Here is a 24,658-nt window from a genome sequence, read left to right on the forward strand (position 1 = left end):
CCCAGTGCAGGCCTTGATCCCAGGACCCTGAGATCATGACCTGAGCCCAAGGCAGAGGCTTAACCCACTGCGCCACCCAGGCAGCCCAAGAAAAAGAAGCTTTTTCGTATTTAGCTCTAATATTTATAATTAGCAATAGGAAAAAAACCAACAAGACTATGCATTTGAGTTTTTTGAGATGTGTGAAATTTTAAGGTCAGAAAGATTATTAATTGTGATTTCATTGATTATATTTTACTGTGATATAACAGTATTTTTATTTTAACTTATAGACATTGTTAAAGCATTTCTAAAGGGTAGAACTCTTGGGGTTTTGTGAGCACAGTATTAATGTAAATGAACACAAGCATATTAGAATTATAATGGAGATGATAGTCATTTGAGTACTGAAGAACTTTCTTTTTTATATGTATATATATAGGGCATATTCAGAAATTTCGATGATGCGTTTCTGCCAATTCTGAAGCCCCATTTAGAACGTTTGGTTGCAGATTCACATGAAAGCACCCAGCGATGTGTTGCAGAAATTATAGCTGGTTTAATCAGAGGTTCTAAGCATTGGACGTTTGAAAAGGTGATGTATTTGTACAGCACATTCCCTGTTAAAGCTGTAATACCCATTTATGTAGCAATTCCCAGCACAGTAAATATTAATACTTGAAAAAGGAAATGTTCAAATTCCATACTGCTTTTGAGTGTAGGTTACAGACTAATGCATAGTCAACATTTAGTATCTTTCAAAATTTGAATTATTTGCCAACATTAGGGGAAGAACCCTAAGAAAAGATTTCATTTTCTCCTGATCAGTGGGAAGATCCTGGAACTGATCCTCATTACTGCCCTGTATCAATTGACTAGCATGCTGCGCATGGGCTTCCCCTTCCTGAGTCACTCTCTGGCCTCTCATTAAATCTTTCTCTTTGCCTCCTTGTTCATCTACATGACTCATTTTGCCTCACAGATAGTTTGAGTTTGACATCCCTTTTTTTTTTTTTTTTAAGTATCCCTCTTTAATTGTAAGACTTAGTTTTAACACACCTACCCTAAGGTTAGTTTCTTAGCAAAATGCACTAGCTTGAAAATAACTGGACTGAAAATACCCAGAATGCCGAAATACAAGGTAGGCCACCATTTCCTCAAAGAAAAGGCACAGACACTGGTTTTGGTAGACTTCGTTACACATTCTTTTTGGACTATGAACACTTTTTAATACATTAATTTAGTTATACATATTCTTTTTTTTATACATTTTTTTTTAAGATTTTACTTACTTATGTGACACAGAGAGACACAGCGAGAGAGGGAACACAAGCAGGGGGAGTGGGAGAAGGAGAAGCAGGCTTCCCACAGAGCAGGGAGCCCGATATGAGGCTCAATCCCAGGATGCTGGGATCATGACATGAGCGGAAGGCGGAGGCTTAACCCACTGAGTCATCCAGGTGCCCCTAGTTATACATATTCAAATCACTTATTAAAGTATTTGTTGATGTGTAATATTACCTTTTTCTTCCTCACATAACATGAACAGTTTGGTTTAAAGAAGTCACACGTATCCTTGTCATCTAGTCTCTGTCATTAAGTTAACTCTTTTCCAGAATACCTCTCCACCTCTCCTTTCTTTATATGTTGTTTAAGATATAGCTTTTCTGCTCGCCTCCCTTTCCCTCTTCTCTCCCTTCTTCCCTTCCTCCTCCTCCTCAACACCTGGCGTTACCACTGGAAATTTTATCCCAAGCCCTCCCTCCTCATTTGTCCTATATAAGTCCTTTTGACTAAAGTGCAGTCCATGGACCTCCAGCATGGGCATCACTTGAGAGCTTGTTAGAAAAATAGGATCTCAGGTCCCACCTTGATCAAATGAATCAGAATCTGCATTTTATTAATTTTAAGAAAATCTCAAGATGATTTGTATTCTCAGTAAACTGTGAAAAGCATCTATACACATAGATTCACATCTCTGTATAGGTAAACACTTTTAAAAGGTTATTTATAGTAATCCAAAACTTGGAATTTGGAGGTTATAGCTCAGTAGTGTATTTGGAACTGCAGAACTTGGAATTTGAAGATTATGCTTCAGGCTAATACTAAATTGTATTAAAAAGTCATTGCTTCCTATATTGGGACTTCAAGTGACCTTAATAAGCATGTGAAACTTATAAAATGAGGTTTTGTTTGACTCCAGTGTACTTTATTACTCAGCATTTTCAAAATTTTTTTCAGTAGTATGAGATTTTGTAAGGAACCATATATGGTGTCTCCTCTCTTCTGAATAATTTTTTGGGGAAAAAATTCACTTTTATATGTGGGTATGATGATAATATGGTGAAGTTACTTTCCTGGATTATTTGGGTGTTCTAAGAAAGAATTTGAGTAAGTATTGGGTTGTGTGTTTGTATGTGTGTATTTCCAGGGAAAGGCAGTTGAAGAAAAATGTGAGTATCATTAACTTTTCCCCATATATTTTGTTTTGAGTAGGTGGAGAAGCTTTGGGAGCTTCTTTGCCCACTGCTTAGAATAGCGCTGTCCAACATTACAGTAGAAACTTACAACGACTGGGGAACTTGTATAGCAACATCCTGTGTAAGTTCTATTTCTTTTTTGTGTTTACTCATCTACTTAAACTGTTTCATACCCTTTCTCAAAATCTGTGAAATCTCATACCTCTTGAGTCTTTTCTTCTTCATAGCAATTTTCTTCATAGTTTTGTCATCTTATATAAGTGAAATTGGTTCTGTTCAGCCTTTCAAATAAGCCTTGAGTGGTACCTCTTAAGTGATTATTACATCTTCTCTGTCATGATAATGCATTCTTATATTAAATGCAAATCATGTATATATCCGGAAATGTAACCTACATGTAGTAAAAGCCAGATGATATAAGGTAGGTGTTACTTTCTACACTAAATGTGTCTATAGCTTGTATACTTTGATTTAAAGATAATCCCTTTAGCTAACAAAGTTTCTTACTATCTGCCTTTCTCACATGAACTGTAAAACTTGGATTTGAGTAAAGTACGAGGTGGTTTTTTTTGTTTTCTTCACTTATATTTATTTATAATACTCAAATAACAGGATCTGATTTATATACAGAATTATAGGACCCCTGTTTTAATTGTTATTTTGTATTTTCAACACAGGAAAGCAGAGATCCCCGGAAACTTCATTGGCTTTTTGAGCTGCTGTTAGAATCACCACTGAGTGGTGAAGGAGGATCCTTTGTAGATGCATGGTAAATAAAAAGAAAACTTAGAAGGTTAAGGAAAGATTTCACAACAAAAGATAACAGCTTTGCTCTTGATGTGTAAATAGAAGTGAACTGTCTATACTCCTAAAGGACTGATAATGTAACTGTTTTCTTCTGAGAGATGAGTGATCCAATTCAGTACACTTTATGATACTAAGTAGAGTTATTTCTCAGTGGGGAAGCAGTAGAAATGGAGACAACCTGAGCAAGTCAAACGTAATTTAGATTTAACCTTCTCCCTCTTGGAGCGGCTTTTTTTATACCATGACAGTACTAACTTTCTCATCACATCATCTCTTTTTTCACTCTTCCTTATTGGGAAAAAACCAGTAATCCATTCAAGGAAAAATATTCTTGTTGGGATAAAAAGAGTTGGAAAGAATTAGTAGGCTAGAGAAGGGAATCAAGGTAATCCGGTTAACAACAATAGTAAGTTAGTGTTACTATATAGTAAATAGTGGAGAAGTTTCTGATGCTTTGAAATCAATGAGTATTCTCAAGTCAGTATTTCTCTTGATTGTATGGGAATGGAGAGAATGAGAATACAGCGAAAATGATGCAGTAAAAATAAGATCTTCATAAAGGTGCTGTTTTGAATTGTCAGTTTTAATATTTATTGGGTGAGAAAATTAGCAGTTTTTTTTTTTTTAAGATTTTATTTATTTCTTTGACAGTGATCACAAGTAGGCAGAGAGGCAGGCAGAGAGAAAGGGGGGGAAGCAGGCTCCCTGTGGAGCAAAGAGCCCGATGCAGGGCTCAAAATGTAGCAGTTTTAAGTGGTATACAGACTCCATTAGTCTACACTGTCATATGTAAAGGCAGGGAAGGGCTCTAACTCTGCTGTGCTTTCATTCTAGTCGACTCTATGTACTGCAAGGTGGCCTCGCCCAGCAAGAGTGGAGAGTACCTGAGCTGTTGCACAGACTACTGAAGTACTTGGAACCCAAACTCACCCAGGTTTACAAAAATGTCAGGGAAAGAATAGGGAGGTTGGTATTCTCTTCCCTGTGGTATGGTACAGTTCTTGAGTTCTTTTATATTTTAATATTTAGTAGTACATACTGGTTATGTTACTGTTGGGTTTCGTGGATCCTCGTCTTCAAATTTTGTTTTATATTGTGTTTGGGACACTAGTCCATGAGGCTCTAATGTAAAACAGGGCAGCAGTGAGCTCACGAGCCAGAGGTGCGCATTTGGCCAGTTCTCAGTGTCTCCGAATTACGGGCACAGCACAAGAAACTCTCCAGGAGTCGTTCAAATATTTACTTTGGTTGGGTCATTGCTTTTGAACCTTAGTTTTATTGATAACGTGGCATCTCTTCTTACTCCTGCGTGTATTTCATTTTATAGCGTGCTGACCTACATATTTATGATCGATGTTTCTTTGCCAAACACTGCGCCAACAGCATCCCCCCGAGTCCCTGAGTTTACCGCTCGAATTCTAGAGAGATTGAAACCCCTTATGGATGTAGATGAAGAAATTCAGAACCATGTTATGGAAGAAAATGGAATTGGTGAAGAAGATGAACGAACTCAGGGCATTAAACTCTTAAAAACTAGTGAGTGGCTAAAAATTAATGGAAACTTGCTTAAAAACAGACATTTATTACCAGGGAAAAACAAAATAGACATTTATTTAGATTATCCTTTGGGATGTTTTGTTCCTATTTTTATTGTGGTAACACGCACATGATAACGGAGTTTATAGTTGGGTGACATTAAATACATTCACATTGTTGTACAACCATCACCGTCGTCCATCTCCAGCACTCTTCAAATTGCAACACTGAAGATCTGTAATGACCTTGTTCTACACTTCCCTCGCCCCTGCAGCCACCGTTCTACTTAGCCTCAGAATTTGCCAATTTTAAGTATTTCATATAAGTGGGATCATACATTCGTCCTTTTAAGTTGGACGTTTTAATTCTGCATTGTGTTTTCAGTATTTATCCATCTATTTGTTAATGGACATTTAGGTCGTTTCTGCCTCTCAGCTGCTGTGACTAGTGCTGCTGTGAGAAGTGATGTAGACGTTCCGTTTTGAGTCCCCTGTTTTCACTTCTGTGGGCTATTGGAAGTAGAATTGCTGGACCATGTGGTAATTCTATGCTTAACTTTTTTAAAAGCCACCAAACTATCTTCCCCGGTAGCTGCCCCATTTTACCTTCCAATCAGTAGTACAAGGAGGTTGCCATTTTTTTCATACTCATGCCAATACTTTTTTCTGTTTTTATGACTTAACAGCTATCCAAATGAGTGTGAAGAGGGTATCTGTGGTTTTGATTTGCATTTCTCTAATGATTAGTGGTTAAACATTTTTTCATTTGTTTATTTGCCTTTTTTTTTTTTTTTTTAATCTTCTTTGGAGAATTGTCTCTTCACATCCCCTGCCAATTTTTGAGTTAGGTTTTAGTGTTGTTGTTTTTGAGTTACAGTTCTTTTTGTATTCTGAATAGCAGCCCCTGTCTAATAAATGGTTTGCAAATATTTTATTTGGTGAGTTGTCTTTTTCACTGTCTTGATAGTATCTTTGATGCAAAAAAGTTTTTAATTTTGATGAAATCAAATTTATTTTTTCTTTTGTTGCCTTTGCTTTTCGTGTCATATCCAAGAAATTATTGCCAAATCGTGTTATGAAATTTTTCCCTTAAGTTTTTTTCTAAGAGTTTTATATTTTTATTTATTTATTTTTAAAAAGATTTATTTGTTTGTTTATTTATTTATTTGACAGAGAGATCACAAGTAGGCAGGGAGGCAGGCAGAGAGAGAGGGGAAGCAGAGAGAGAGAGAGCCTGATGCGGGGCTCGATCCCAGGACCCTGAGATCATGACCCGAGCGGAAGGCAGAGGCTTAACCCACTGAGCCACCCAGGCATCCCAGAGTTTGACACTTTTAGTTCACAGGTTTAGATCTTTTTAATTCCCTAAGTTAATCTTTATATATAAGGTAAGTTAAGGGTCATCTTCATTTTTTTGCTCGAGCATGTCCAGTTTCCCAGCACGATTTGTTAAAAAAGGCTTATTTCTTGATTGAGTAGTCTTGGCAATTTCTGGAAATTACTTGGCCATATGTGTGAGGGCTTATTTCTGGACTCCAGTGTACGCCATTGGTCTGTATGTCTGTCCTTATGTCAGTGCCACACTGTGAGAATTACTGTAGTTCGTAGTAAGTTTTGAAATCAGGGACTGTGAGTCCCCCAACTTTGTTCTTTTTCAAAATTGTTTTGATTATTGGGGGTGTCCTGTTAGAAATTTAAAATTTTTTCAAGCCTTCTAAGTATACACAGCTTAACTTAGTTAACATTTTTGCTACATTAGGATTATTGTAGGTTAATTCATAGTTGGTGTTGATATTTAGTAGGCTGTTAATTTGTTGATTCATTTTTTGAGTGACTTGAGTACCCTAGTTGGTTGATGCCCTTTATTGTGATTCCTGTCATAATGCTGTTTAGTGTCAAATTTATGAAGTAACATCATGATCTCTTTCTTAACACTGAAGAGTTAGCAAAGCTGTCATAATGGCTCTCTGACACTAGCACTATAGTATTACTCTGTTTTTGCTCTGACTCTGACTCAGACTGATTTCCACCTGTTTATTTTCAAATAGTATTGAAATGGCTGATGGCTAGTGCAGGAAGATCCTTCTCTACAGCGGTCACAGAGCAACTTCAGCTTCTACCGTTGTTTTTTAAGGTAAGTTTATGGCTGAAATTAAGAATGCGTCTCCCTATGTTAATTAACTGGAATTTACTTATTTGTTTTAAGATTTTATTCATTTATTTGACAGAAAGACTGCAGAGAGGGAACACAAGCAGGGGAAGTGGGAGAAGGAGAAGCAGGTTTCCTGTGGAACAGGGAGCCAGACACTTAATGACTGAGCCACCCGGGCACCCCAGCTAACTGGAATTTAAATACAAACCTGGAAAGAAAAAAAGAATGCATCCCCTTGGGACGCCTGGGTGGCTCAGTTGGTTAAGTGGCTGCCTTCGGCTCAGGTCATGATCCCAGCGTCCTGGGATCGAGTCCCGCATTGGGCTCCTTGCTCGGCAGGGAGCCTGCTTCTCCCTCTGCCTGTGCTCGCTCTCTCCCTCTCTCTCTCTCTCTCTCTCTCTCTTTGACAAATAAATAAATAAAGTCTTAAAAAAAAAAAAGAATGCATCCCCTTCTGACCTTCACAAGGAATTTATATTTATCATCTGATAGTGGATAGTTTTTCAGACTCTGTGTGACTTGGTTGGTTCGCTAAGGAGAATAGTCATAGGAGAATCATGAGGTGATAGCAGTTTAATATTTGCTGAAATAATCTTTTCAGTATTAGGTAAGGCTAGTATCTTAACAGATATATGAAAAGTTTACAGACAGAGCATTGTTATACTGATAACCAGTTTCCAAGCATAGTTAAGGAAAATATTGACAGCTAAAGAAATAAAGCCATAGTGACATTTTTTTTAATATAGCTATTTCTGATTTGTTTTATTCAGTATATATGAAATCTAAAGCTGTATTATATTTATACATACAATATTTGTATTTATGGTATCAAATGGGACTGTAACTGCTTTTAACAAAAACCTGCAGAAGTAGCTTGTTTCTAGCAGTCAATCCTGCAAAGACACTGAAGTATGATTTGATTTGATGGAAGGTGTAGCCTGCGTGGGTCTAATTCCTCATTTAGGCAGGTGATGAAGCTGATAAAACTAAGGTCACAGATCAGTATATTGGTTGCCGCAGTTCTAGTTTGCAGTCGTGCTGTGGTTAGCAGAAACAGTCTGGTCTTATGGCACATTTGGAAAGGTTGGCACAAACGTCACCGCTGCTTGAGAGTTACTGTTCGGTGCAGATATTATTTTGGAAGGAACACCCTTGGTACTGTGTCTCAGCAAATCGTCTGCTAAACTTTGGATTTGCCACAGTATACTCTGTCTTCAAGAAATCTCAAAAAGATAACTCTAGGGGCGCCTGGGTGGCTCAGTGGGTTAAGCCTCTGCCTTCGGCTCAGGTCATGATCTCAGGGTCCTGGGATTGAGCCCCGCATCGGGCTCTCTGCTCCGCAGGGAGCCTGCTTCCTCCTCTCTCTTTCTGCCTATTTGTGATCTCTATCTGTCGAATAAATAAATAAAATCTTTAAAAAAAAAAAAAAGATAACTCTAGTGGGCACCTGGGTGGGTCAGTCGTTAAGCATTTACCTTTGGCTCAGGTCGTGATGCCCTTGGGGAGAGGTGTCCGCTTATCACCCTGCTGGTGCTCGCACGCGCGTGCTCTCTCTCAAATAAAATTAAAAAAAAAAAGATTACTGGTAATATTCAAAGGATCCACCACTAAAATACTTTCAGGAATGCTGTGTAGGGCCTGATACCCATGAGTACCTCTGGAATCTTTCAGGATATAAGAGCAGACAGTAATTATTAGTGTATATAGATCCTTGTTACTTGTAGGTCCTTGGTGTAGATGGGGTCTGTCTTTAGGGCAGTGGTGCTTAAACTTTTCCACTGCCACGTATGCAGTGGATACAGAACATGATCTCATATGTCCATAAATGGGTAATGTGAAATGAGTGTTGGTATAGTTGGAGTTGTATCCCCTTCTTCCACTCATGCTGACGCCCCTGAGATCAAGAGTCACACACCCTTTTGACTAAGCCAACCAGGCGCCCCTAATTTTTTCTTTTCTTTTGAGTGAAATAGAGATTACCTAAAAATAAAATCTTTTATTTTTTTTAAAGATTTTATTTATTTATTTGTGAGAGAGAGAGCGAGCGAGCACAGGCAGACAGAGTGGCAGGCAGAGGCAGAGGGAGAAGCAGGCTCCCGGCAAGCATGGAGCCCGATGTGGGACTCGATCCCAGAACGCTGGGATCATGAGCTGAAGGCAGCCGCCCAACCGACTGAGCCATCCAGGTGTCCCAAAATAAAATCTTTTAAAAAAAAGTCAGGGACACCTCGGTGGCTCACTGGGTTAAGCCTCTGCGTTCGGCTCAGGTCATGATCTCAGGGTCCTGGGATCAAGCCTCCCATCGGGCTCTGCTCAGCATGGAGTCTGCTTCCTCCTCTCTCTCTGCCTGCCTCTCTGCCTACTTGTGATCTCAGTGTGTCAAATAAGTAAATAAAATCTTAAAAAAAAAAACAGAAAGGTATATGAGAGTGAGGTTGATAGAAGGAGGTTTTGAATCCACATGAAATTTATAAAAACTTTAATCATTAGAAAGCTGTATTGTGTGAATTGCTTCTGACAGGCCTAACATTTCACCTGAATCTACAGATAGTGAGGTTGAGAATCTGCTTTAGGCCATCATGGTGAATGGAGTGTGGGGTACAAAGACACCATAGCATAGATGAACAGTTACTTTCCAGGCAGTCAGCTGTGTAGAGTAAGAATAAAGAAAGGAGTCTAAAAGCAAGTTGTTGCTTATTAAACTGTGGAACGCACTCAGAAATAGTTGGAGATGAGATCAGAAATCTGTTTCGGACACTTGAGGTGCTTCATAAATTCTAAATGAAGTTATTATAACATATCACATAAAAAGCAGTTTTATATCAATTAAAAAAAAAAACCCACCTTGACATCTATATCAAAGTGAAGGTTGCAGGTAATTTGCCTTTTCTAGTTGAAGAGTCCCTCACCAAGTTTTTGCAAGGATGAAGTGAGATAATGTCTGTAAAGCAGATAGCACGGTGCAAAATATTTATATATAATTATTGCATATTAGTTTTGTTACTAGTTTTTAACTGCATTTTAATTAGGAATAGTAAAGAGTTCAGATGCCAATGATCAGGGAGGAGGAAGAAAGGACGTGTTGTATCCTAAGTTTCACACTTCCTTGAGTGTTCATCAGAAGTCACTACTGTAGAATAGTAGTTTGTATATGTCAGACTCAGAGAAAAACTTGCAGATGTTGTTACAACTGGTACAGAATTACATACCATTGATAGGATTTCTGCAGAAAAACTACTTTTCTTAATAATTAGAGGAAGCAGGGACACCTGGGTGGCTTGGTCATTAAGCATCTGCCTTTGGCTCAGGTCATGTGGGATCGAGCCCTGCATCAGACTCCCTGCTCAGCGGGAAGCCTGCTTCTCCCTCTCCCATTCCCGCTGCTTCTGTTCCCTCTCTCACTGTCAAATAAATAAAGAAATGACATCTTAAAAAAAAATATTAGGAAAACCCTGTAGAGTGTTCTTTTGCTAACTAAATTTTTGTACAGATTAACACAGAGCAGCATTTCGTAAGGTTAACACAGTTTAATGTCAGTTAAATCTTAACTGTGATGTACCAAAATTAATAAATTATGTGAAAACAAAGCAAAAGAAAGATTAAGATCTCCTTTTTTTATATCGCGGTATTAGTTAAGGATATTTAATTGCAAGTACTGAAAACTAAATGTCTGCGACAGTGGAAGGAGGAAATTAATTAGATTACGTAGAAGTATCTAGGCAGTTCGCTGCCTAGGGACACAGGTAACAGAAGCTAAACAGCCTCAGCAGGTGCCATCTTCTTGCATTTCTCTCTTCAAGATTTCAGATGCCCAGAAATACAGTTTGGCTCCGCAATATGATCCCTCAGTTGACGGACCCACCAGAATGACAGAAAAGAATGATTTTCCAAAAGTTAATCAAAATGTTTGTTTTCAGCAAGAGGGATGGATATTGGCAAGGAAATGCTAAAAACAGACATTAAAACACCCTTATTACTTCAGGTCTTAAGGAAAACCCAAATCACTGTATGTCAGTCTCCCCTGTGGTATGGCCAGAAAGCAAAAGATAAAAATAGGCAGTACCTGAAGAAAGCCGCTAGATTTCGTTGGCATTGACTTTTTTCCCCAAACTTTTAATTTTGAATTAGAAAGTCTTCACGGGAGTTGCAAGGTACTACAGAGCAGTCTCATGTACCCTTCACTTATCTTTCTCTAGTAGTTACATTTTCAAAACCAGAAAATTAAAATCAGTACATGTGTATAATTCTCTGTCATTCTATCGCACAGATTCCTACAACCACCAGCACAATCATGATACAGAAGTACTCCCATTATCACCAGAATTACTTTGTTACCCCGTGATAGTCAACCTTCCTCCTCTCCCTCAGCACCACTGTCCTCTGGCAACCACTCTGGCAAACCAATGGAGAGATTATTCTCCATCTCTATAATTGTCATTTCAGGAATGTCATACAAGTGGATTACAGCTTGTCTTTTTATGAAGAGACTGTAATCTACCACCCTTAATGCCAGTTGAACATTCCCAAACTTTAAGGTTGTCTGAATCTTAATTTTTCTATAACTACTGTGGTAGTTGGAACATTATGACAGTGTACACATGTGTTCTTTTAAAAGTTGTATCTGGGGGGGCTCCTGGGGGGCTCAGTGGGTTAAAGCCTCTGCCTTTAGCTCAGGTCATGATCCCAGGGTCCTGGGATCAAGCCCCGCATCAGGCTGTTTGCTCAGCAGGGAGCCTGCTTCCCCCACCACCAACCTGCCTCTCTGCCTACTTGTGATCTCTGTCAAATAGATAAATTAAATCTTAAAAAAAAAAAAAAAAGGTTGTATCTGGGAAGAAAAATAATGCTTTTGAGAAAATATTAAAAGTTGAAAATTAAAAAGTTTGAGTTGGTAAGATTCAGATAAACTAGACTACAGAGTTATTGCTGATCAAGAAATACCGAGGTTATTCCTTGAGATGAACTAATGAAAGTACTTTTCCAAACTTAGAAGCTTTGCTTTGTAACAGAAAAGGCTTTCGTTCCACAAACAGTAATGTTGTTAATAGATAAAATCACTGCAAAGTAAAATATCTCCAAGATTTTGGGGCACCGTGCTGGCTCAGTCAGAAGAGTATGCAACTCTTTTTTTTTTAAGATTTTATTTATTTATTTGACAGACAGAGATCACAAATAGGCAGAGAGGCAGGCAGAGAGAGAGGAGGAAGCAGGCTCCCCGCTGAGCAGAGAGCCCGATGCGGGCCTCGATCCCAGGACCCTGAGATCATGACCCGAGCCAAAGGCAGAGGCCTTAACCCACTGAGCCGCCCAGGTGCCCTGAGTGTGCAACTCTTGATCTCAGGGTTATGGGGTGTAGAGATTACTTAACCAAATCAATAAAAACTTCAAAATATCTAAGAGATTTTTATTTTAGTGGCACATAAAAGTAGTCTAGCCCAAACAGATTGTTGTCCTGTGCTAGTAATTAATAATGGTTAATTTGCTGCTTTGGAACATACTGTTCCTTACAGTGAAGTTTACCTATTGGATTTCAGGATTTTGCTGGTTTTAGTAGAACATTTTAACCTCTTCTTAGCATGAGAACATTATGCCCTAATTTCATTCATAAAACACATTTTTTTTTTAAGAATGGTAGGAAGAAAGACTGCTGATTCAATAGGTGAGTGAGTCACCTTAAATTTTCCTGGTGATAATGGTAGGCCTGCCAGCAAATGAAAATCTTATTTTCTTTTTTTTTTTTTAAGATTTCATTTATTATATGACAGACAGAGATCACAAGTAGGCAGAGAGGCAGGCAGAGAGAGATGGGGAAGGAGGCTCCCTGCTGAACAGAGAGCCGGATGCGGGGCTCAATCCCAGGACCCTGGGATCATGACCTGAGCCGAAGGCAGAGGCTTTAAGCCCCTGAGCCACCCAAGTGCCCCAAATATCTTCTTTTTTTATACTAGAGTTCAACTAACCAAACTCTAAATAACCACATTTTTATTACGGGTGAATTAAATGACAAAACAATTCCATGTACATTGCCTGGAGATTTGGACTGTTCAGTATTTGTAATAATTTTTATCTTCAATTTCTTTGGTGTGTGTCTTTTTTTATATCTTTGTGAGCGCATCTGTGCCATATGCTGCATTAGTGTAGATGTCGGATTGTATAAAAATACAGAAATGTTTCATTCTACAAATGGATTTTTTTTAATTTAAAAAAAAATTTTTTTAAAGATTATTCATTTGTTTATTTGACAGACAGAGATCACAAGTAGTCAGAGAGGCAGGCAGAGAGAGAAGGGGAAGCAGGCTTCCCGCTGAACAGAGAGCCCGATGCGGGGCTCGATCCCAGGACCCTGGAATCATGACCTGAGCCGAAGGCAGAGGCTTAACCCACTGAGCCACCCAGGCACTCCTGATTTTTTTTTTAGAGTCTGATAATGACCATCTTCTCACATAACTGCCTCTCCCTCTTTAATGACTACATTGTATTATCATTTATTCAGTCCATTTTCTATGGGTAGTCACTGGTTATTCCCAGTTTTTGGCTGTTAAAAACTAATAGTCTTTTGTAAATATGCATATATTTGTAGGGCAAATACTGTATATTAAATCACCATGTAAAAGATCTGCTTGGATTTGTAATTTTAGTGGATACTGCACTCCAAAGAGCCTGTCTTATGTTATCTCTTTCCCATTAACCCGGACATTTCTTAAATCTTTGATGGTTAAATAAAAATTTTTTTAAAGATTATTATACTTCTTGGGATGCTTAGCTGGCTCACTCAGTAGAGCATGCAACCCTTAATCTCAAGAGCTGTAAATTCAAGTCCCACGCTGGGCTTGGTACTTCCTTACGATAGATAAATAAGTAAATAAAAATATAAAACAAAATTATTGTATTTCTTTAGTGAGGATGTCTCCTTATACATTGGCTATTTGTATTTTTTTGCCAGCTATCTGTATTTTGCAAGTTTTCTGTTGTGTTATAAAGGAGTTCCATTTTTATAATTTTCTTTATTTTTAAGTGATGTTAAGAAGTATTTTTTCTCCATTTTGATTTGAGATGAAATCTCATATACTTGTTTCAGTAAAGTCTGCTAAGAGATATTATTTCCATAAAACTTGGATAGATTATCACAGTGAGTTAGTATATTGAGCTTGGAGGTTTAGTTGCTAAAGAAAAAATTATTCTCACACATGTCAGTTGTGAGGAAGACTTCGTTTGGAACTATTGGTTAGGTGTCAAGACTGAATACAGCAAAGACAGCTGGGGATATTTAGCCAATGAGCGGAACGGTGGGGAGGTGTTAGAGCGAAGAAAATGACTAATAGGAGAGACATCAAGTATAGGGGATTCTTGGTAAACTAACTTGACAGGACTCTTCCAAAAGCATTCCATGTTGATCACATACGAAAAGTGGAGGTGAGAAATTGGATCAGATACAGAGGTGAGAGATTCTCTCAGATATCAGGATTCTTGATAAAACTGGACTCAGTAGGTCCGGATGAAAAGAGGGCTCAGGGGCGCCTGGGTGCCTCAGTGGGTTAAAGCCTCTGCCTTCGGCTCGCGTCATGATCCCGGGGTCCTGGGATCGAGCCCCACATCGGGCTCTCTGCTCTGCGGGGAGCCTGCTTCCTCCTCTCTCTCTGCCTGCCTCTCTGCCTAGTTGTGATTTTTCTCTGTCAAATAAATAAAATATTTTAAGAAAAGAAAAGAGGGCTCAGAGGAGCCTGGCTAATGTTTGGTAAACAAGGATAGTTAAAGTAAAGGCATGGTTTAAAAAAAAAAAAAGTAAACGCAATGTTAAGTGCCCATTGGTTATGGGTATGCAAAGAAATTTGGTAATACTAAGCTTTGAATATTTCACTTCCGTTGATACAATCCTTAGTGTTTTAGAGAAAAATAATTTCTTTCCATATTAAAACTATAACTGTGGTTGGAGCAGGGGCACTGTTGCTTGTTTTTCAGTAGGCTCTGTTCCCAGCATAGAGTCCAACACAGGGCTTGAATTCACAACCCTGAGATCAACCTGAAATGAAATCAAAAGTTGGATGCTTGACCCACTGAGCCACCCGGGGACCCCCATATTAAAACTATACTTTAAAAAGAAACAAGAAAATGTATTGGGACTGTTTTAGAGGAGGGGCGCCTGGGTGGCTCAGTGGGTTGAGCCTCTCTGCCTTTGGCTCGGGTTGTGGTCTCGGGGTCCTGGGATTGAGCCCCGCATCGGGCTCTCTGCTCAGCGGGGAGCCTGCTTCCCCTGCCCTCTCTGCCTGCTTCTCTGCCAACTTGTGATCTTTCTCTGTCAAATAAATAAAATCTTCTAAAAAGTTTAAAAAAAATAGACTGTTTTAGAGGATACTTATTAAGGGCTGGGGACAAAGAAGGCTGAGCATACTTTTTACCAATTTGTCTTTAGAGCCCTAAAACTACTTTTATGATCATAAAACAAAATTAAATGAAGACTCCCCCCCCCACTTTTTAAAATATTTATAAACTTTACACCCAGTCTTGGGCTCGAACTCATGATCTTGAGATCAAGAATGGCACGTTCCACCGACTAAACCAGCCAGGCACCTCTGCCTTTAAAAAAAAAGCAAAATGAAACAAATGAACTTCACCTTACTATGTTTCTGGTTGTAAGGATAAATATACAAAGCACTGACTTTTAAAACAGAAAATCACACATGCCTTTGGGGACTGCATCCCGTAATATTGGAATAAAGCTATCATGTCTATTATATAATAATAAAGAGCAAATAAGTGATAATTGTTAGTAGTGTTAAAAAACCAAAATTCATCAGAGTAAATTCGAAGATCTTACTGGCTTTATTCAGTGATTCATGAATCAGGCAGTACCATGTGAAAAATGGAAAGGACTCCAGGGATCTGTACCAAATGGAAGGTGTATATAAATATAGTGCGGGTAGGGGGAGAGGATGAGCAGGGTGAGGAGGGACAGAGAGAGAGGGAGAAGCAGACTCCCCCTCTGAGCAGGGAGCCCAATACAGGGCTCGATCCCAGAACGCTGGGATCACAACCTGAGCCAGAGGCAGACACTTAACTGACTGAGCCATCCAGGTACCTCCCAAAATGGAAGGTCTTTAAAGGCAGAAATGGGGTGGGACAAGAAAGGCCAAACAAAAGATTATTTCAGACAAAGCAGGGGTCTACCATGTGGTATACTTTACTATTACTAATCAGTTAATTCCTAATTAACTGGTTGGAAGTCGCATTCTTTCAGAACCATAACGACTGAAACTACAGTTAAGTCTTAGTTTGCAGAGTTGGGGCCAAGTGACTTCATTTTGGCCCTATTCCTTTTTTAACATTAGGAACTAAAATTTTTAGCATGAGTGACAGGATATAAAAATCCAGGTTTTGGGGTGCCTGGGTGGCTCAGTCAGTTGATCCACTTGTTTTCAGCTCGGGTAATGGCTGGTGGGGTTGTGGGATCGCCGGTGTCGGGCTCCAAATTCATCTTGGGAGTCTGCTTGCAGAGTCTGCCCTCTGCCCATACCACTACTTGTGCATACATGTGTGTTCTCGCTCAATCTGTTTTAAAATCCAGCAGTTTAGTAAAACCTCAGTAATCCTAAATTTGAAAATACCAGTATGATCTCATGATCTGCTTAATTCTTTAGAAAATAGGCTTAGGGGCGCCTGGGTGGCTCAGTGGGTTAAAGCCTCTGCCTTCGGCTCAGGTCATGATCCTAGGGTCCTGGGATCGAGCCCCACATCGGGCTCTCTGCTCCACGGGGAGCCTGCTTCCTCCTCGCTCTCTGCCTGCCTCTCTGCCTAGTTGTGATTTCTCTCTGTCGAATAAATAAAATAAAATAAAAAAAAATCAGGAGCCATTTCGAGCACCAGTAAGACTAAAACCATTAAGTTTGTCCAAATTCATTAGCTCATAATGACCATTGTTTTAAAAAATTCATTGTTTACTTTTTGGAGGATAGGAAGGAAGCCACTATCAGAGGAAGGAAACCCTCTGAGGGATAGAAGGCTTTTCTGTATGAACTGTTCCATGTAATAATGAAGAAGAAATGAGTGTCACCGTTTTGCAAACCTTTTTTTGTAATGGTTCATCACAGAAAGAGAAAACTGACCATAAGTGAAGGAAGTACACACCACTTACGTTGTGCTCAAAGAATTAGACTTCAATAAAATCAAGGCTCTAGATGTAATGCTACTTTACAGGACATACTGGAGCCAATGAATGCCGCCACAGGGATGTGGTCAGAGAAGGAAGGACACTGTAGAGGACACTACAAAACCAAGTAGCCAGGCCCTCCCCCTCTCCTTTTTTTCTTTCTTTTTTTTTTTTAAGGGCAAGGAATTTAAAAAGAGAGTAGGGAGAATTTAGAGATTTTTTTTAAAAATACATCTTTCACAGAACCTTTCACACTTAAGAGCCACATGAACCAAATGCAGTGTGAGATCATCACGTTCAACCAGACTTCAACAACCAGTTTACAAAATAATGGGGGAAATGTGAACACTACTGTATATTTTATATTTTAACTGCAATGAATTTTTATGGCTGATGTCATTCCAGGTTTTTAAAGTAAGAGACTTTATCTTTTAGAGATACATAATAAGATAATCATGGGTGAAATGCGTCTGGGATTTGCTTCAAATAATTTAATTAGGGGATGGGGAAACATGGGGGGCAAGAAATGGGAGGATTTTGCTGGGAGAAGTGGTGATTGATTCATGGGGACTCCTTGTCCTTTCCCTAGTTTTGTACGCATCTTAAAATTCCCATAGAAGTTGTTAAAATTAAAAATGTGATTTCTTTTATGTAAGGATGCCTTTGTACTTACTGGCTGTTGTTTCAATTATGTGTTTGATTTGTTTTATTGTTCTCTAGATTGCCCCAGTGGAAAATGACAATAGCTATGACGAGCTGAAAAGAGATGCAAAGTTATGTTTATCGCTAATGTCTCAGGGCTTGCTTTATCCTCATCAAGTGCCTTTGGTACTTCAGGTGCTAAAACAAGTAAGAGTGACTAATGGATATTTTTGTGTTTTGGCTAGAATTTGGTTGCCCTTTCTAAGAATTTCACAAAGTCAGCTGTAGTGCACACAGCACCAGAAATTTATTTTTCATTTTGACTTTTCTCTTAGTCTGAGAAAAGATATCTATTGACCAAAGAAACAGACCTAGATTCTGTACCTGCCTTTGCCACCAACTTCTGTGAGCTTGGGGAGCTCATTCAACCCCCCAAATTTCCTATATACACAAAGAGCTAATTATTGAAGCATCTTGGGTGCAGAGTGCTTATGAGCGAAGAGGGGTAGTCATTCCCTTTAACCATTTCGCCTTTATTTTATTCACTTCTGTTTCCCAATCTCTGGTTTAAAAAAGAAAGACGGAAAAAAGACCTAAGTGATTATCTATTTTCTGGCTGCATTTTTAGTATACCATATGCTTAGCCTTTACCCAGGTCATACATGTGTTACATAAAAAGTGGACCTGTTCCCATGGTCTTCAGATTTTTAAGTTGAATTATCCCTGCAAAACGTGTTTTAACAACTCAGTCTGTTTGTTTTTTCTGTGATGGAATTTAGCAATTCTCAATCATTGCTTTCAGTCCGCTACGCTACCTGCTATGAAGTAAAAGGAAATAATGTGCAACTCTTAGAGGAGTCAGAGTATGAACTATAATTTTCTCTGAAGTTGACTTTTGTCTGTCTGTTCCTTACCCTTTATCTTCAACCATTCTGAAGAACTAACTGTACCTGAACTTGTTCGTGCAACCTTCTATTTAGAAGGAACTGTAACACGAGCTTGCTCTAACCGTGCCTGTGAAGTAGAGGTGTCAGAGAAGATGATAGGATTTGTGTGTCATTCCTGTCTGTCACCTCCTGCTCTCGGCAGCACTCTTCCCAGTGTTTCTACTTCTTCTCATTCACAGACAGCAAGAAGCAGTTCTTGGCATGCTAGATATACAGTGCTGACCTACCTCCAGACCATGGTATTTTATAACCTCTTTATTTTCCTAAACAATGAAGATGCAGTTAAAGACATCAGGTGGCTGGTTATAAGTCTTTTGGAGGATGAACAACTAGAGGTAAAATTTAAGATCTAGCAAATCAAAATTTAATTTAGAGAAAGCATCATGTTCCCCCCCCTTTAAAAAGTATTTATGCGTTGATGAGTTTTTTTAAGCATAAATTATTAAAAGTAACTTTAATTTTAACATTAACCTCTGTTATTCATTTTAATACCCTAATGGTGATTTCCTGTCCTACAAATGAAACAAACACTGGGCATGTTCTTGTTCTGGTGTCTCTTTGCAGTTGGGCAAGTAATATTTGTGAACCAAAGTTTTCTTATGTGAAATTGCAGGTGATAATATTTTACTTACCTTACCAATTTCTAAAGGACTAATAGGAATGGGCATGTTGGCAGTTTCAGTTTTAAGAGAATAAAAATCTAGGGGTGCCTCTGTCACTCATTTGGTCAAGCATCTGACTCTTGATTTCATCTCAGGTTATAATCTCGGGGTTGTGAGATTGAGCCTCACATCAGGCTCTGAGCTGGGTGTGGAGCCTGCTTGAGATTCTCTGTCTCCCTTGCCCTCTGCCCTACCCCCTCCACTCTTATACACAGTTGTGCTCTCTGAATAAAAGTCTACCCACAGATGCTGTTATCCAGTTAAGTTAGAATTTTTGCCCCTTTTTATTTTCCTTGGTAGAGAAATTAAAGGCAACTTTGTGGTGAGGTTACATTGATATTTTGTACAAAAAGATAAATCTCTTAGTCAATATAGTATAATATAAGAAAAGTGTGTTATAATAAATAAGGAATAAGTTACAACTTTTGAAATTGACCTTAGGTAAAGAAAACGTAATTGAAATTTTTGTGAAATTTGTACTTTTTTAATTGTATGGGTTTTCTATGTAGTGGAGCACTCCCAGTAATTATATATTCTATTTGAGAGCACTGAAAATAGATTGCATCCATAGGAAACTGAGAATGGAAATTTTTCCAGCTCCCTAATGAGCCTATTCATTTTGGAATCCAGCTTTCTTGTGTTCTGGGAGTAGATATTGTTAGCCCCGTAGGTACTCACACATATAACATGTTATATGTATGTATGTATGTAATATATGGTTATATATATGTATTACATATAACCATATATACAATATATGGTTATAACAGCTTCAAAAGGCTTACAATATTTACAGTTATCTGCAATTTTTTTAACTTGTATTTTTTAATAACTAAAGGAGTAGAAATGAGGTGGAAATCTTGAAAATCAATGTTTCCTAATTTTACATATTACATCAGTGACATTAAATTGCATTTATTGTTTGCTGGACCTTGTTGTAGAACTTTTTCATGAATTATATTTATATTCCATGTAGTAGGCTTAAGCATAACTGTTACTATAAATAAAACCATGACAACCATTAAAGCTATCATTTTTTTTAATCTTTTTTTTTTTTAAGATTTTTGTTTATTTATTTGACAGATATCACAAGTAGGCAGAGAGGCAGGCAGAGAGAGAGAGGAGAAAGCAGGCTCCCTGCCGAGCAGAGAGCCCGATGCGGGGCTCGATCCCAGGACCCTGGGATCATGACCTGAGCCGAAGGCAGAGGCCTAACCCACTGAGCCACCCAGGCGCCCCAAAGCTATCATTTTTTTTTTTTAAAGATTTTTTTATTTTTTTAGGTAATCTCTGTACCCAATGTAGGGCTCAGACTCACAACCCTAAGATCAAGAGTACCATGTCTACCATTTGAGCCAGCCAGGCACCTCTGTCATATTTTTAAAACAGAATACTGTGTATCAGTAATAATTAGCAAGAGCACCTCATAATACTGAAACACTTGTAATCTAAATGAGAAATGTTTAAAGAAAACTGTTAGATTTGAAGGAAAATGTTTAGGGGTGCCTGGCTGACTCAGCAGAGCATGTGACTCAATCTCTAGGGCCGTGAGTTCAAGCCCCACATTGGGTGTAGCGCCTGCTTAAAATGTGTAATGATGATAACGGAGTTGGCAAGGTATGCAGCGAGTACTCCACTTAGTCTTGTGTCGTAGTCCGTTAGCATTGGCTCTTGAAAAGCAACTGATAGCCACAAAGTTAACAGTGAAGTTGTTCGTACATTAAAATTTAGTAATCCCAATTCTTAGAATCTGTTCTTAAAAAATATATTACAATATGGGAAAATATATATATATAAATTAAGAATATTTTTAGCACGGTAGTGAGAAGATGAAAGCATTCTAATCAATAGTTGACTATAAGAAAGAATCGTGGTATGAAAGGAAATAATGCAACCAAGTATGATGTAGTAAAACAGTTTATAATGTAATTCATTTAATAGTATAATGAAAATGTTAAGTACCCCCAAAACTGTCAAAACATTTAAGAAAAAACCTTTTGAAGCAATAAACAGCAAAATACTTAGGCGGAGTTTTTTTCCCCCCAAATTATTATTGCCTACCTTTATGAAAGGTTAGCAGAAATTTTATGATGTCTATAAGATGACAACATTTTATTGGGGTCTTTTGTTTTCCCAAAACATGAGTTCCCATTCCATTTTGAAATGGACTGTGTTCCACTCTGCATTTGGTACTTGGGTAAACTGTGTTTGTAGTCTGACGGCAGCCTGGGAAATTCCCAAGAAGTAAACTGGATATAAATCTCTACAACATATGCTAGTTGTGCAGATTGACTGTTCTGTATTTGTGTTCCCAACGAAAACAACAGCAGCAGTTATAAGAGGTGTGGAGTCCAGGAAAAATTCATTTTAATGCTGGGCTCTGGCACTGCGCTTACAGTTCCAGCCCTGAGGACAGCTGCCGGTCAGTAGGAAAGTAATTTATGGAGAAATTTAATTTTCTATGAAATAGTTAAGCATTTACTTGGTGCAGCCCTAATATAGTGGCTTTCATCTATTTTGAGGTCACAGACCTGTTGAGAATCTGATGAAACCTCCCGGAAGAACCAGCATGAGAGCATTCACAGTTTGCATATAGAAGTCTGGGAGAGTCCCCTAGCCGATTCCCACCGCCCTCCCAGCCTCCAGTATTCCCTGAGGGTGAGGATCTCCGCTCTAAATTAAGAAGTGATTTTCTCTACAGGTTCGAGAAATGGCTGCTACCACCTTAAGCGGTCTATTACAGTGTAACTTCCTTACCATGGACAGCCCTATGCAGATTCATTTTGAGCAACTTTGCAAAACGAAACTACCGAAGAAAAGAAAGCGAGACCCTGGTTCCGTAGGAGATACGATTCCTTCTGCAGGTAACAGTGCTGGTATAAAGTACGCATGTCCTTTTGGGAATTAACCAGGCTTACTCAACAAATATTTATTGAATACTTGTATGTACCTGGGTCTTTGCTAGGTCCTAGGAATAGTTGTCATTGCTTTCAATAAGCTTTGCCTACAGCAGGCCAGGCCTGGAAGAGAAGAGCGAAAACTGAGAGCCACAGAGGAACCTGTGTGCTGCAGCATACACCTGTGAAATGAATCAGGTCTGCCTGGCCACATGAAATCGCTTTATATACAGAGGGGTGTAGAATGAGTTATTTTGGAGAGCGTAAAATACTTGTTTTTAGATTTTATAGCTTAGGTGTAAATGTACAAGAAAAATACTAAGAAAACAAAACAAGCTTTGCTTTTATTTGGAGGGGGTACTGTTCACTACTTCCTTGGGCATTTGGAGAGAGGGTGAGAGAAGTCCTCACAGGAGCTTCTGCTCTAATTAAGCAAGAAGATAAACAGGAGAATCAGACCTGATTACTATGTCACTTTTTTTTTTTTTAAGATTTTATTTATTTGAGAGAGTGAGAAAGAGCATGAGAGAAGGTCAGAGGGAGAAGCAGGCTCCCTGCAGAGCTGGGAGCCTGATGTGGGACTTTGGGATCATGACCTGAGCCAAAGGCAGTGACTTAACCAACTGAGCCACCCAGGCACCCTACTATCTCATATTTAAAGAGACATTTAAATGTGGGGCGCCTTGCTTACTCGGTTAGTGGAGAATACAACTCTTGATCTCAAGGTTGTAAGTTCAAGCCCCATGTTGGGTACATAGATTACTTAAAAATAAAATCTTTTTTTAAAAATAGGGGCACCTGGGTGGCTCAGTGGGTTAAAGCCTCTGCCTTTGGCTCAGGTCATGATCCTGGGGTCCTGGGATCGAGCCCACGTCAGGCTCTCTCCTCAACAGGGAGCCTGCTTCCTCCTCTCTCTCTGCCTTTTCCTCTGCCTACTTGTGATCTTTGTCTGTCAAATAAATAAAATCTTAAAAATAAATAAATAAATAAATAAGTAGGGCCATCTGGGTGGCTCAGTTGGTTAAGTGTCTGTAGTCAGCTCAGGTCATGATCCCAGGGCCCTAGGATTGAGCCTGGCATCAGGCTCCCTGCTCAGTAGGGAGTCTGCTTCTCCCTCTGCCTCTGCCCTCTACCTCTAATCCTCCTACCTGCTTCTGCTGTCTCTCATTAATAAATAAAATCTTTAAAAAATAATAATGAACAGTTGCAAAGAGCCATTTGATCTTGCCACTGCTATCTATAGTCACAGGAAGAATGGAAAACATATAGAACAACTCTTAATAGGAAGCTTACTGGATTTGCAGGAAGTGCTTGGAATGTGAAGCTCTTCAGTGCTGATTATAAAAGGGTTTTAATTAAGTCATATAATGACCTAATACAATGAATGTTCTAGTTGCTTTGCTTGAGAACTGTTTTTTAATAATTTAATAATTAAGTACCAAAATAGTTTTATTTTTAGACCTTTGTTATCCCAAATGGCATGATTTATAATTCTGTTTTGTATTCCTTTTTTATTAACTTCAATTCCCTAGGCACCATATTTCATGTATACACATATAATACACACATACAACTTTAATAAAAAACAGGAGAATTTGAAAGCAGTAACTTATGTCACTAGAGAAAGAATAGATCTTAAAAAAGAAAGAAAGAAGGAAAGATAGGAGACTCTGTAGAATACAGACATACTGCAGCTCTGAGAAGCAGACATTCCTCATATAGAGTATGTTTACCTCATGAATCTATCCATTCTGTGGATCTATCCAGAAAAGTGGGATCTGATTTTAATTGATTGTTTTAAGATCAGGAATTGCACTTTTGCATATGAAATGAATTGATTGAAACTATTATTGTGTAAGTCCTAACAAATGTGTGTCGCATTTCTGACTTAGATGTAATTCCATTGTCATTGAAGGACAGCTATCGGATGTCTTTAGTTCAGCCTGAAAATCATGTCCTTTGGTGTGTGTACACACAGATGCATTTCAAATGCAGAAATTCACATATCAACAACAGCTTCATCGAAAACTAATTTTATTTCACTGTGACATGTGCAGTAGAGTCCTGTAAATATTTGCACATATATTGGTGGGGTTTTTTTGTTTTTGTTTTTGTTTTCAGAGTTGGTCAAACGTCATGCTGGGGTGCTAGGACTTGGTGCATGTGTTCTTTCTAGTCCCTACGATGTTCCCACCTGGATGCCCCAGCTCCTCATGAATCTCAGTGCACACCTGAATGATCCGCAGCCAATTGAGGTAAAATTTTTCCTTGTTAATTTCTTTGCACACATATTATATCAGTGATGTTTTTGAGAAAGCTGCTGCTACTAGTATGTCGTCCAGGGCTAAGCCTACTCAACAGTGATCTTGTGGAGGCCTTGCTTTCGTGTATATTTGAGATCTTTTGGTAGCAA

General features: G+C 38.7%; 1 protein-coding gene across 5 annotated transcripts in view; it reads left to right on the forward strand.

Annotated features, from left to right (window-relative positions):
* PSME4 (proteasome activator subunit 4) overlaps window positions 1-24,658 on the forward strand; it is a 115,022-nt gene that overhangs the window by 87,499 nt on the left and 2,865 nt on the right. For 3 of the 5 annotated variants that reach the window (XM_045979071.1, XM_045979072.1, XM_045979075.1), the window contains 10 exons: window positions 422-574; window positions 2,476-2,580; window positions 3,137-3,228; window positions 4,101-4,232; window positions 4,594-4,802; window positions 6,850-6,935; window positions 17,818-17,946; window positions 18,866-19,021; window positions 22,050-22,212; window positions 24,367-24,500. In XM_045979071.1, the coding sequence (XP_045835027.1) occupies window positions 422-574; window positions 2,476-2,580; window positions 3,137-3,228; window positions 4,101-4,232; window positions 4,594-4,802; window positions 6,850-6,935; window positions 17,818-17,946; window positions 18,866-19,021; window positions 22,050-22,212; window positions 24,367-24,500 (1,359 nt within the window). The remainder of the gene's footprint in view (window positions 1-421; window positions 575-2,475; window positions 2,581-3,136; window positions 3,229-4,100; window positions 4,233-4,593; window positions 4,803-6,849; window positions 6,936-17,817; window positions 17,947-18,865; window positions 19,022-22,049; window positions 22,213-24,366; window positions 24,501-24,658) is intronic. The other 2 variants (XM_045979073.1, XM_045979074.1) reach the window with 2 other exon arrangements.

This window comes from Meles meles, chromosome 15, assembly GCF_922984935.1.
Source record: "Meles meles chromosome 15, mMelMel3.1 paternal haplotype, whole genome shotgun sequence".
Classification (NCBI taxonomy): Eukaryota; Metazoa; Chordata; class Mammalia; order Carnivora; family Mustelidae; genus Meles; species Meles meles.